At 48.6% G+C, this 14698-nt stretch overlaps 1 protein-coding gene across 14 annotated transcripts in view; it reads right to left on the minus strand.

Moving 5' to 3' along the window:
* The window catches only part of NTRK3 (neurotrophic receptor tyrosine kinase 3), a 439365-nt gene that overhangs the window by 176569 nt on the left and 248098 nt on the right, over positions 1–14698 (minus strand). For all 14 annotated transcript variants that reach the window (XM_059879136.1, XM_059879141.1, XM_059879137.1 and 11 more), the window contains 1 exon segment: positions 8064–8252. In XM_059879136.1, the coding sequence (XP_059735119.1) occupies positions 8064–8252 (189 nt within the window).

A 14698-nucleotide genomic window follows, 5' to 3' on the forward strand; every position in this document is an offset into this window, starting at 1 on the left:
AAACCAAAAACAAAGGATTTGGATGCCTGAAGAGGTGAGGGTCACCAGGCATTCCAGGTGGGCACCATGGAGAAATCACTGGGGCAAACTGCTTTTTTCCCCCCAAGAAATTTGACAGTCATCTGATTCAAGTGGACATCTTTAAAAAAATTTTTTTTTCATTTATTCTTGGCTGTGCTGGGTCTTCATTGCTGCTTCAGCTTCTCTCTAGTTGCAGTGAGTCGGGGCCACTCTTGAGCTGTGGTGCAGCCTTCTCACTGCAGTGGCTTCTTTTGTTGTGGAACACAAGCTCGGTAGTTGCTAGTGCACAGGCTTAGTTGCTCTGTGGCAGCGGGGATCACCCCAGAACAGGGATTGAATCCGTATCTCCTGCATTGGCAGGCAGATTTTTTGCCACTGAGCCATGGGGTAAGCCCTTGACAAACTGCTTTTGAGACACTGTGACTGCATGAGCACACTGATCAGGAAGTCAAAAGACCAGTTCTGTAGTCAAGGTAGCAACTGGCCTCAGGCGAATGACAAGTTGGAAATGAAGTATGCTCACTATATATAGGTTAAGCAACTATTCAATGAGAATTCTACAATCATTCGTTGCTGGTACAGTTTAGGGTAGAGAGAAGATAAATAGATGCACACACGTGTGTGTACACACACATACACAGACACACTCCAGAAAGCACACAAAACAGGCAGGTATACACTGACAAGTCCAAGAGACCCTGGCACAGAAGGGGTCTCTGGTCAGTGGAGACCAGTCTGATAATGAGATCAACAGAACCTAACTTGCCTTGGTTGGAGAAGACAATGGCAACCCACTCCAGTGTTCTTGCCTGGAGAATCCCAGGGACGGAGGAACCTGGTAGGCTGCAGTCCATGGGGTCGCTAGGAGTCGGATATGACTGAGCAACTTCACTTTCAGGCATTAGAGAAGGAAATGGCAACCCACTCCAGTGTTCTTGCCTGGAGAATCCCAGGGACGGGGGAGCCTGGTGGGCTGCCGTCTCTGGGGTCGCACAGAGTTGGACATGACTGAAGCAACTTAGCAGCAGCAGCAACTTGCCTTGGTACAGCCACTTGGAAGACAGTTTGACCATTTCTTACAAAGTTAAACACCCTCTTACCATATGATCCAGAAATCATGCACCAAGGTATTTATGCAAGTGAGTGGAAAATGTCCATGCAAAACCTGTACACAAATGTTTATAGCAGCTTTATTCATAACTGCCCAAACTAGGAAGCAACCAAGATATTTACTATGGGTTGAATGGGTTGAATTGTGTCCCTCACCATCATCCCCCCCGCCCCCAAAATATGTTGAATTCCCAACCCCCAATACCTTAGAATGTGACCTGATTTGGAAACAGGATCATTGCAGGTATAATGAGTCAAGTCAAGATGAGGTCATACTGGGATAGAATGGACCATTAATCTAATATGGCTGGTGTTCTTATCAGAAGACAGCCTTGTGAAGACAGACACACAGGGAGGATGCCACGGGAGGACAGAGCGCTGGAGTGACGTGGCTGTAAGCCAAGGGATACCAGCAAACCACCAAAAGCTAGGAAGAGGGGAGAAAGAGTCCGTTCCAGGTTGCAGAGGGAGCAGAGTTCTCTGAGACCTTGATTTTAGACTTCCAGCTCTAGAAGTGTGAGATGACACATCTCTATTGTTTGAAAGCACCCAGTTTGGGCCACTTTGTTACAGCAGCCCTTAGAAACTAATACAATGTCCTTCAGTAGCTAAATAGATGAACTGTTACAGCCATAAGATGAAGAAGCATTCAGTGATTAAAAAAAAAAAAAGAAGTAAGCAATCAGGCCGCAAAGAGACATAAAAGAACCTAAAATGTACCGGGCTAAGTGAAAGAAGTCAATCTGAAAAGGCTACATACTGTATGATCCCAACTATAATGACATTCTAGAAAAGGCAAAACTATGAAGACTGTAAAAAAAGATTAGTGGTTGCCAGAGGTTTAGGAGGGGAGATGAATCATGGACCACAAGAGAGTTTTAGGGCAGTGAGCCTACTGTATGTGATACAATTACATACAATGGTGAATACACCATTAAATTGTGGATACATGACAGGATGCTCTTGTAAAATCCACAGAATTGTATACAATGCAGAGAGTGAACCTTGCAGAAAACGATGGTTTAGTTAATGATAATGTAGCAATATTTGTATTTTGATTGTAACAAATGTTACCATACTAATGCCAGATGTTAGTAATGGGGGAGATTTTGGTGAGGGAAGCGCTGGGGCAAGATGGAACTTTTTTCACTTCCTGTTTAATTTTTCTATAAACCCTAAACATGCTCTAAAAACATTTTAAAAAGATTAAAAACTGACTTGACCCCAGGACCAAGTATTGCCAAAGGCCACCATGGTCCTTTGGGAACTTGAGTTGGGGGAGAACTCAGAAAGAGGAATAAGTACCAACAGCCAGACCGAGGCTGGCCCAGCTTCATGACTGCAGGGAGCCACAGCCAAGGTTCTTCCCAGAGAGCTGTCCTTATCCTGGAAACAGGGAGAAAAGCGGGCCTCCAAAAAAACAGCATTCCTCAAAAGCCAGCTTCCTTGAGCCCAAGAAGTGGAGAGTGAATGCTTGTGGACCACTGTACTCCCAGGCAATATGATCTGATAGAGAAAGGACAGATCTTGGAGTTAGTAGGTCTGGCTTCTAATCTCAGGCTCTCACTTAACAGCTGTATGAGCTACAACAAGTCCCTTAAGTTCACTGAGCCTCAGGTTCTTTATCGAGAAAATGAGTATAGCAGCCTCACCCTTAGAGAGTGGGTGAAAGACTGCATGAGATAAAAAAGGGAAAGGCCAGCCCAAGGCTTGGTCCAGAGGAGGCTGCCAATGCCCATCAATGACCTCTCTCTCGGTCTGTGATAGCAGCCTGCATCCTGGAATGAAGACATACTCACCAAGCATCATGTAGCGCTTGGTTGGTATCTTCTCTGACCCTAGTTCCATGCTATGTTTCCAGAGAAAACGAAGACTGATGACACAGAAGAGCTACATCCTTTGGAGTAAGTTCAAAGCTGGGTTTGGGAGACAGTACCCACATCTTTGAGGAGTGACATGATGACGGAAGATTTGACTTAAAGTCATGCAGGACTATTGTGCATGGCTTCTCCTTTCCCAGGAGGGAAAGATCATGTTGCAATAGCATGGGCCCAGGAAGGTCTCACGGGAGGTTGGAAATGAGCCAGTGGTTGAGTGATGAATAGGTGCAGGAAGGAAGAAGAGGGAGGGGGAAGACGTGAGGAGAGGAGACGGGCATTTGAAGCAGGAATTACACTATGTTAAGAGTCGGAAGCATGCGGTTGGAGGGAGACCTGGAAAGAAGTGTTCAGGGGTAAAGGCTGGCGAGTCATCAGCAGAAAGGAGCAAGGTGAAGCCTTCACAAGGCCCCAGGGGGAACAGAGTGTGCCATCCTGTGTCTTGGACACCAGCCCCGGTGGCAGTGAGCCCCTGAGGGTAGGGACCACGCATGCCTTTTCCTCCATTGTTTCCAGAGCTGAAAAGAAGGCCTGACACAAACCCTCCATGAATATTTATTGACTAGATGAAAAGGAGAAAAATCAGCACTCTGTGAATGACGATGATGCTAACGAAGAGGAGAGACCCCAAAGGAATATGCTCGAGTTTTACCAAGAGATGGAGGGTGTGGAGGATTCAGAGATTCCTGGGGAAATGGAGCTATGTGGCAGGGAACATCAAGAGGTGCAGGGCAGAGCAGAAGGAGACGGTGTCTGCAAGGACCAGGGTCAGGGAGAGTCCCTGACTGCAGGCCCGCCAGGAGGGGCAGAGGGATGGAGAGGTGGGAGCACCGATGCTGGGAAGATGGGGGATGGTTTCCTCTGAGACAGAAACAACCTGGGAATAAAGGCACACAGCCTGGCCTGGGCACAGAGGGCAGGAAACGAAGCGTGACGGGGGTTAGCAACCCCAGCTGGCCCCTGCTCTCTCAACCAAGAGGCACAGCTGTCTTCTGAGAATAGGTTCAGGAAAAGGGGAGGAGCAGAGAACCCCAGGGCCTTCAGCAGAGCCAAGGAGCCTCCCAATCAGCCGATGGGAACGAGCCAGAGCGTGATCCTAACACAGCTGCCCACAGTCCAACTCAGTACAGGCACCATGACTGCAGCCCAGAGCTGTCACAAGGGCAACAGAAGTCACCGATTGCCCAGTGTGGGTACAAAGAGCTTGAAACCTCTCCCCAGTGAGCCATCTAGACCCGCCCCTTGGTGTCTTATTCACAAGGTGAGTGTGCTAAGTCACTTCAGTCATGTCTGACTCTTTGCGACCCCATGAGAGCCTGCCGAGCTCCGCTGTCCAAGGGATTCTCCAGGCAAGATTACTGGAGTGGGTTGCCATTTCCTTCTCTGTCTTCTTCAGAAGGACCTAGCGCCAAATCAGCTGGGTGACAAGGAGGCAGACCAGTTTCCTGATGCTTTTGAGCATCAGGGGGCTTTAAATAAAATAAATATGAGGCAGGACTCACTAGACTGCAGATTCTGTATCCAGTCCTGAGTAGGAGCACCTTTATTCAGCTCTTCCAGAATCCCTGGAAAGGCCGAGTACATTCCAAATAAAGACAATGCCATATGCAGCACGCTCGGGGACACAGGTGAGAGGCTGTGAGCATCTGATAACGAATGGTAATGGGTGATCCCTAAACATCCTAGCAGCTCTGACACGCCATGAAAAACTCTATGGCCCGGATTGAAGACAGTGAGAAGCAGGAAGAAGAGCAGCATCTTCATCACTCCAGCTGGAGAGGTCCCCCCCGATTATGATAAACACGTGTGTAAAGAAAAGAAAAGCATTTTTGTGCTAAATCCATCACCGGGGGACTTGCGGAAATGAAGCTTGAAGTCAGGTAGCTGTGTCCCTATGATGTCTTCCCATGGTCCACATTGCTAAATGAGATGAGGAAGAGAATCAGACAGGAGAGGCCCCCCTGGGGGGCCCCTGAGATATGAGCATTTCTTTTTGCTTAATCCCCTGCTCCTTGCCATCACCCCCAAAGGAGTGACCCCAGCCCTGTCTGCAGCATCGTAAACGCCCGCTGTTATTTATCCGCCCAGGCGCATGTGGTTTTAATTATTTATGATGGTGTCTCCTCGCACACGGGGATGTGTCTTGGAGTCCCTTGCCTTTGACTGATGAAGGCTTTGTAATCAGAGACCTGCTGTTTCCCAGCCCGTAAACCTCAGTGAGGAGAGGGCCGGGTGCTCCCCTCCCCGACTGTGTGAGTCAGCCACAGATTCACAGAGGAGGATTAACCAAATCCCGTTACAAGGCTCCTGTACACTGTTTGTCCTGCCACACGTGTTTTCTGAAAACAATTAGGAGCCGCCTGCTGTCTATTGACAGGGCACAATGTGCTGCTTCCCTGAAAAGGGCATCTCCCCTAAATATCGGAGGGTTTGGAGGATCTGGAGTCAGCGAGGGAGTCTACCCTGGGAGGTCTTATTTGTTCTCTGCTCCCTCAAGTCTTGTCGCTAAACCTGCTTCCCCGCTGTCTCTGCTGACCTCGTCGTTTATACAGAGAAATGCCGTGAGAGCCATAGAGAGGCTGCCTACTTTGAGTCACAGACGCAGGAGCTCCGGGGACGCTTCTCCGCTGCATCAGTTCCTAGGGCAACAGCTCCTTGGCTGGGGGCCGGGTCCTGACCTCAAAGGACATTCAGACCCCACGGGTCTCTCCGTGGCACCCACTTACTCCAACAACCCAGAAGGAGCCGCCTTCCCACATGTCAGATTCTCCCCGTGTGGACACCAAGTCACCCCCCGTGGGATCAGGAGCCCACGTGACCCTCCTCTACCCTGAGACCCAGAGCTCCCACTAACAGGAACACAACCCATCCTCATTTTTCCTGGGTTCTGCCTTCACGAACTCATCTACTTGCTACAATTGATGTGTAACCCCATAAACCCACAGGCATGGTGCTTTCACAGTTATTCACAAACATCCAAGGAGTGGTGACAAGTTTGAGTCACCCCCACACGCACGTCCCTAATTAACGCGAAAAAGCCATGCTCTCTGCCTCTTGTTGTGGCTCTTGTGCTGTAACGAGTGTCCTTCTCGTGGTTTATTCAATGCCGCTTTCATTGCATATTTGTGCTTTCTGCGGGCGAGTTCGCTGTTTAAAGCAGCCCCCGAGCAGAGTGCTGAAGCAAGGTCTAGTGTTTCTATGAGCGTGAACACTGTGATGTGCCGTATGGAGAAAACAGGTGTGTTTGATAAGCTTGGTCCAGGCCTGAGTCACAGTGCTGTTGGCCACTATAAGCTCAATGTTAATGAATCAATACTATGTATTAAAGTGTCCTTAAACAGAAGCACGCGCAATACAGGTTACGTCTTGATCAGCTGATAAAAAGGTTGTGACCAGAGGTTCACAAGGAACCTGACTCTGGATTTCCCCAGGAACAATGGTCCAGGGTTCGCTAATTTCATGTTGTTGGTGATTTTATAGAATACTCGAAATAAGGAGAACCAGTTGCACATTCAACACAGCAGTGCCAAGCCTCTATTCAAGTACCAACATCACTCTAGAAAACTCAGCAAAGCCAACCCCAGACTAAGCTCGGACTCACGCTAGCATCACCGAAGGACTTTCCTCATGGCCACACCCAGGTCAGTCGAGGATGATCCTGATCTGAGGCAAGAGCTTTAAAGTCAGAGTAGAACCATTCTTGACACGGTCTTCCCCACTGTTTATCTGAAACACAGGTATCTTTCTTCCCTTGCCCAGCCCTGGTCTAGAACCCAAGTATCCTTCCTCTAACTGGTACTGATGGGGGAGTGTGACAAACACTGAGACAGATTCTAGAGGACTCTCAAGGTTGGGAGGCAAATGATGACCTTGTCCTGATTCAAACTCAGTCCCTCCCATGGTGGCAATCCTCTCACTAAAAACAGAGCAGGAAAAACAGAAGCGAAGGCGGATGAGGTGGCCGAATGCCTGCTCTGCTATCAGACGGACTAGTGGGAGCAGCAAGAGTTCTGTGAACTGCAAAGAGTGCATCCCAAATATAGACAGCTCCACCGGGGGAGAGCAAGGCCAGGGGCATTTCTCCCTGCACTGACCTGGACCAGCTGACCGGATGAAGCGAACAGACTGGCAGAAGCCTGTGGGCAGGGGAGGGGGGACTCCCAACCTCCCCAAACCTCGGGTTTCCTGTCTGCACATGAGGCCTTAACCTAACCCATCTCTTCTGTCCCTTCCAGCTCTAAGGCAGTCTCCAGGGCTCCCTCTCTGGACATCACTGACCATTCTGGGGGAGCAGGAGCAGTGGCAGTGGAGGGGTGTGCAATGGGGTCACTGAGCCTAGATTTGAACCTGGGGACACAGCAAGGGGAACACCTGCCGGAGGGAGGGCAGAGGCACTGGGGCTCCAGGGGCCAGGAGAGGCCCTAGCAGACTCAGCAGAAGTGCAAAGGGAGGACCCAAACCACCAGGAGGTAAGAGAGAGTAGGAAGCAGGTGCCCTGAGCCCTCTGATCTCAAGGAGACATCTACGGTGAGGAGGGGAGGGGTCCGAGCACAGGGTCATGATCCAGTCCTCAGACCGTACACTTCGGGGCACTGGAGGGGCAGCTGGAGAGATGTTTCCATTCCAAAGGTACTCGCCACCCTTCACTCCCTTCCCGTCTGAGGGAGGTGTGGGTGGAGGGCCTGACGACCTTGGGGGCAGTAGTCTGGGCAAAGATTCCTGCACACACAGGCCAGGTGTCTACAGATACAGCCAGCTGTGCCTGTGTCCCTGCCTTACTGGAAGCCCCTCTCCAGGTGGGGCTGGGCCTCCTGCCTCCAGGTTGATTCCCCTTCCCCTGCCCCAAGCCCTCTCCACCCAGGGGCCTCTGTCCCGTGGCATCCCTTTGACCAGGCTGTTCATTGAGTTTTTAGACAAAGAAGGAGGGTCCCTTAGAGAGTGGGAAGTTAGCAGGTGGTAGGTCACCCCAGAATGTTCCAGAACCCCCACCTACATGGTCTATCGCCATGCCCCCCTCCAACCCCAGGAGGGACAATATTCTCCCACGGTACTCACATGTGTCTGGCTTGTGGCAGTTGTGTCCCTGACGGAAGTACTGGGGATTCTCAATGACCGGGATGCGGGTCATGCCGATGACCACCGTATCTGGCCCGGCGTCCAGCGACGAGGGCGTGGTGATGCCATGGTTGATGTGATGCAGGGGACTAGCCGAGTCCTCCTCACCGCTGATGACAGCCACGGGACCTGCACACCCCAGGAGAGACATGGGACCCGGGTGAAGTCACATCCAGCCAGCGCCCAGCCCTGCCCACGGACCCTTCCATTATTTTTTCCCATCATATTTTCCACGGGAGTAAAATCCACTAGAAGGATATTCCCCAAATGCCCTAGATTCTGAATTGACAATAACCCCTTAATTCTCTCTCATGAGAGGGAGAAAACTCTACCCCACCATGCCATGGAAACAGCTGCAAAAGAAGAGGGAAATAATGACATGATTATTTCCTCTTTCTTCCCATCTAAATTAGTTCAAAATAATTAAAAGTTAAATTTATTCACTTATGTAACAACAACAGGATTTACAAAATGGCCCAGTGGTAGTATGCACCCTGTCCTTTGTCTCTTCAAGAGCTTTCAAAGCTGCTGTCACTGTGGGGACTTCCCTGGTGGTCCAGTGGGGCTAATACTCTGAGTTTCCAATGCAGGGGGCACAAGTTCAATCCCCGGGCAGGGAACTGGATCCCATGAGCTGCAACTAAAGACCAACTGACCTGGCACAGCCAGATAAATAAATAAATATTTTAAAAATAGACAAAGCTACTGATGCTGGGTCCCACCCCCAAAGATTCCAACTCAGCTGGTCTGGGAATGTATCTTGGGCATTAAGATTTAAAGAGTTTCCTTGGGAGTCCCACGTCCAGCTAAGTCCCTGGAGGCTAAGAACCTTTCCAGCATGGCCATCAGATTCCTACAGGAGTAGGAAGTAACTTTCACTGGACAAAGAATCTGCCTGTAATATGAGAGGCCAGGTTTAATCCCTGGATTAAAATCCCCTGGAGAAGAAAATGGCAACCTACTCCAGTATTCTTGTATGGAGAATTCCATGGATAGAGGAGCGTGGTGGGCTGCAGTCCATGGGGTCATAAAGAGTTGGACACAAATGAGAGGCTAACACTTTCATTTGCTCTCAAGCCTCCCTGGCCCAGGACAGACTTGTATCCTGTCTTGCATAAGTCCAGTGCAGGCTCGCATCTGACTTGGACCAGCTTCCACAAATGACCGCACTGAGGCTGGAACACTATTAGCCTATGTGCCGCTGAGCCAGCAGTTCCACTCTTTTTTTTTTTTTGGCTATGCTGGATCTTTGTTGCTGGGCACCAGTTTTCTCTAGCTATGGTGAGGCGGGGGCTACTCTCTAGTTGCTGCGCTCAGGCTTCCCAATGCAGTGGCTTCTCTTGTTGAGGAGCACAGGCTGTAGGCACATGGGCTTCAGTGGTTGTGGTGTACAGGCTTTGCTTCACCAACGGCATGTGGAATCTTCCCAGGCCAGAGATCGAACCTGTGTCCCCCACATTGGCAGAAGGATTCTTAACAACTGGACCACCAGAGCGAAGTTCCATGTCCCACTCTTGAGAGCACTATATTTGCCCCAGTGACTTCAAAGAATACCATGTGCATCTTCACCAACCCCAGTGCCACCATTTTCTACCCCAAAGAAAAAGCCTAGGACCTAAGGTGATCTGTGAACACAAGTTGACAAAGATAATTAATGCTACAATCTCGGTAAAGCAATGATTCTGTTTGCTGGTGTGATTCTCCCCTACCTACAAATAAAACTCCTGTAAAGTGAATTAGCTGTGACTGTTTGTGGCTTTCTACAAGTGGCGTTTTAAATGGCTGCTTTGCAAGACACGTGGTCCCAAGACAAAGTGCCTGCCGTGATTTGGTTTTGCTGCTTGAACAATATTTTCACTGCAGAAATCCATTACATCTTACTGAAGCTTATGGGAAGAGTATTTCCCATCAGATAGCAAGGTGAAGCACCAATGAGGCTGAACTAAATGGAAGACGGGTAAACGCAAACTGAGGACCCTGAATTCCACTCCGTAAGCACAGACAGGCTTGTTATGATCTGTAACAAATGTCTGACTGTGCTTGGAGACCACTTGAAAAAGTCGCAGGAAGGGGTTGCCGAAATTCTCGCAGTCATCACGTGCCTTGCAGAAAGAGACCAGCTCCTGAAAAGACATTGTAAACTTTTTTGAAACACTTCAGAGTGATTTCCAGTTAAACACGGCTAGAGCACAGGTCTCTACCTCCTCTCCACGTTAACATACAAAGGAATTAAATAAATATTGGTACACAAAGAAGAAGAGGGGAGGCAAAAGGAAACAAGGTATTTCAACATTTGGGAAGATGAAAAAGCAGAGAAGCAAATCTTGCTTACAAAGAGGAGGAAGATATGGGAGAAAGGACCACAGGGTCTGTGGCAGGGTTATCACATAAATGAGAGCATGCGTGCATACAAGTGGACACGCACACAGACCAAGGCACAAAATTATGAAATGCCAGAACCATAAGGATAAGGAGAAGACGCTAAGAGCTCCCAGGAGGGTGGGACAGGTCATATTTCCAGAGGAACTGGAATCAGAAAGACAGCATAATTCTCCATAACAACTTCATACTGTTTCTTTTACTGAGCAAATTGCTTCAAAATTCTGATGGACAAATATTCAACCTAGAATTCTACACCTAAAAATGTATTCACCCAATGGAAGGGCAAAAGAGATGTATTTGCAGACATGGAAAATTTTACCTTGCCCTTTATTAGGAAGCAACAGCAAGTGGAAGCTTCAGCCAAACAAAGGGGCAAAGGAAGAAACGGGGAGTCCGGGGATCCAGTTCACCAAAGACCAAGCAATGGAAGGCCCCCACACCTCAGCTCCTTCTGTTCTCAGCATTATAGGATATGAGTTGTTATGGCAACATGGAGGAAGGGCATCAAGTCAGGAAGAGTTTGGAGACAATAGAACACTGGACATTCAAATCAGCTTTCATCGTCCATGGACAAAGGGAGTGGTCAATAAAATGTTTCAGAAGGCTGTGCTCTGAAACAGCATTGACGTTCTTGACATTATTTATTCTAGAATTTGGAAAGGGCTTAGGAAAGAGCCATAGGTAGAAGCGTCCTTCTGCAGTTGGGTTTCCCAGGTGGCACTAGTGGTAAAGAATCCGCCTGCCAATGCAGGAGATGCAGGTTCAATCCCTGGGTCAGGAAGAGCCCCTGGAGAAGGGAATGGCAACCCACTCCAGTATTCTTGCCTGGGAAATCCCCTGGACAGAGGAGCCTGGCAGGCTACTGTCCATGGAGCCACAAAAGGGTTGGACACAACTTAGCGATTCAACAACCACAATAAGCCATGGAAAGCGATGGCTGGGGTTGCTCACAAAGACTAGAAAGAAATGAGAGAATAAAGCAGGTTTCAGAGCTCTGGAGGACCCACTACTTAAAATGCACACAAAAGAAAGGGAGCTGGAAAAGGATGAGAAGAAATGCTCAGAAAAGTAGAAAAGAATCAGAAAAGGCTACTGTCTTTGAAGTCAGTCAGTCTATATACAGAGGTCATGTAAGATGAAAAATGAAATCAAGTCACTGCATTTGACAATAAGAAGGTGGCCTTGATGACAGTACTTTCCACAGAACAGGGGAAGAATATATAACAAGTCAAAAAGGGAGAAGACGGTAAATAGGAAAGAAAAGGTCTGAAAGTTAAAGACTCAATCTAGAGATCCAACATATGATTAAAAGGAGGGAGACAGAGAGAGGAAGAAAAAGATGAAAGACTAGGGGAAAAAAAAAAACCTATAGAAAAATTTGCCCAACATACTGTCTAGTCAGTTCCCAAAACAATTAACACACACACACAGTAGGCTGAGGAGCTAGAAAAATTACCATCCTCATCATCATTTTTATTATTGAATGGTTCCCGTGTATCGGGCTTGGGAAAGTTCACTTCTTTATTTATACTGCCTCTGTGAGGTTGGTATCAATTTCTCCCCATTTTATAGATGGGAGCATGGAGGCATAGAGCAGTAATGTGCCCAAGGACACACACTAGCGAAGAAGTGGTGATGCTGGAATTCAACCCAGTGATCTGGCCCCAGAGCCTGTGTACCATTCCATAGCGCTGCCTCCTTGAAGGTACAGACTGAGAAAATGGATTTGTTCAAAGGGACAATTGATCGATTCCATTCATTCTCCTGCTTATGAGCAGCTGCTTTCAGATGCAGGTCCCTGAGACCCTTTTTTAAAGATGTCCCTCTTGAACCTTGAGAATGGGGACCAGAGTGTGTCACCTCATTAGACTCACCCAGATAGATTACAGATAATTCATCATCTGCCCCTCTCCCCGAGGCTGTGCGCATTCTTACTCAACTTCACCCACATTAGAAAGAGCACAGTGCCGTCAGTCTGCTGTTCAATCCTCAAGGCCCACTTACTCACCTCTGCTTGGCCGTAAACCACACTCCTTGAAATACAAACCAATCAAGAGTCCACAGACCCATCACTTCCAAGGATGTGAGAGAAGCCTGCAGCTTGCTCCCACCTGCCTGTGCCCAGTCCAGCACAGGGATACAGCTGGCGCTGAGCAAGGTAAGCCCTCCTTGGAGATGGCTGTTCTGGGTATGCCAGAATATGTGGCATCCTTGGACCTGGGCATGACAAGCCAGTCTCAGGTTCATCCACTGTAATGAAGGGACCACTCTGGGAGGGGATAATGCTAGTAGGGGAGGCCATGTATGTGTAGGGGCAGGGAATATACCAGAACTGTCTGTACCTTCCCCTCAATTTTGCCATGAACCTCAAACTACTCTTAAAAATAAATAACAAAAAAGAAGTTTAAATTAATGTTTTTAAAAAGCCAGTCTTAGAACTTCTCTGGTGGTCCAGTGGTTAAGAATCCACCTGTCAATGCAGGGGACACGGGTTCGATGGCTAATCTGGGAAGATCCCACGTGCCGAGGGGCAACTAAGCCTGTGCCCACACCTACTGAGGATTCTCTAGCTCCTGTGCTCCACAACGAGAAAAGGCACTGCAAGGGAAGCCTGCACACCTCAACCAGAGAGTAGCCCCTGCTCACCGCGACTAGAGAAAGCCCGTGTGCAGCAACAGCAAAGACCCAGCACAGCCAAAACTAAATAAACACAATGTTTTTAAAAGCCAGTTTTCCCACACAAGACGTAACACATTTCCACATACCCTCTTGGGGTGACAAAACTGTCCCAGATTGAGAACCACTTGATAGAGGCAACCAGCATCAACCCTAAGAAACAATCTCCCTTCCCGAGTCTGGCCAATTTCCCTGTCACTTGCTTCACGGGGAAAACCACAGACCTGTGGTCCCTCTGGGAAACAAATCAGTTCCCCTTACCTGAATATCCCCAGAAAAAGAATCTATTAAGATATAAAGAAGGGACGGGTAATTCAAGAGACATCTCTGCTGTCTGGGGAGCTTTCTTCTCTTTCCTGAGCCCCAAGGCAGGTCAGGAGGAGTCAAGCTTGCTGTGTTCTGAGCTCTCAACACACACACACACACACACACACACACACACACACACTGTCTAGTATCTGCGATGGGTTTCTCTGCTGTCACTAATCCATTCCGAACTACACAATTATTTTGGTATGCAGCACTAATAAACAAAAAGAAAGAAGCCAGCTTACAGTCTTTCTGGTAAGTTCAAGCTTTTGAAAGAGACCTGAAGGAAAACAGGTCTGCTCAGACACCCCCCATCACATGATTCTCTTCCCAAATAGGTGCTTTTTCCTTTCCATCACACCAGTGGTAGGTTTTGATCTTTCACTACACCATAGTAGAATCAATGAATAATTAGAGAAAGCTTGATGACACCAACAGGTGTCCGACCCAGCAGGATGGTCCGAACAGTCTTTCTCTCCCCCCTCCCTGCTCCTTCTGCAGGAAAAAATAAGGGAGCAGATCCAAGAATGGTTCAGATTTTCACAAGTGGTAGATTCCAATGCAGGGCTCAGTATCCCGCAGAAAGCAAAGGCACCCCATGGGAACAGGACAGGGACTTTCCCTGCAGTGCAGTAAGCGCCGACCCAGGTGGGTGGGGCCCCCATCACAGGGGAGCTGGGGGCTGCAAGCCACACCTGGACTCGAAGGTCCCGGAAACTTCAGAAGCCTCGGCTTACTCAGGGTCCACAGTACAAAAGGTGAGGGGCGGGGGGACGTGTATGACACACTCCGAAAGAGGAAAGGGCAGCAGCCACCCTGGTCATGCATTACCATGGAAACATGTTCTGCCCATTCTGGATCACGGGGAGGACCTCCTTGAAATCAGCTCTCCAGTGTTTCCCATCCTTGTCACTTAAATCCCCTTCTGTTCCACCAACCCCCTAACTTACAAGCATTAACAATTCTCAGATATTTGGCCCTAAGAACACCCAGCATTGACACTCCACTCTGGCCTTTTCCCAGTCAATGTGTGGAAGTGGAAATCTCCCATTTCCAAAGGAATGACCTAGAGTCCCAAGGATGTGGTTATAACAAGTGGGGAAAGGAAGGGAAAATTAACTTTTAACCAGTCAATCCTAAAGGAAATCAACCCTTAATATTCATTGGAAAGACTGATACTGAAGCTGAAGCTCCAATACTCTGGCCCC

Source organism: Bos taurus, chromosome 21 (genome assembly GCF_002263795.3).
Source record: "Bos taurus isolate L1 Dominette 01449 registration number 42190680 breed Hereford chromosome 21, ARS-UCD2.0, whole genome shotgun sequence".
In the NCBI taxonomy this organism is placed as follows: Eukaryota; Metazoa; Chordata; class Mammalia; order Artiodactyla; family Bovidae; genus Bos; species Bos taurus.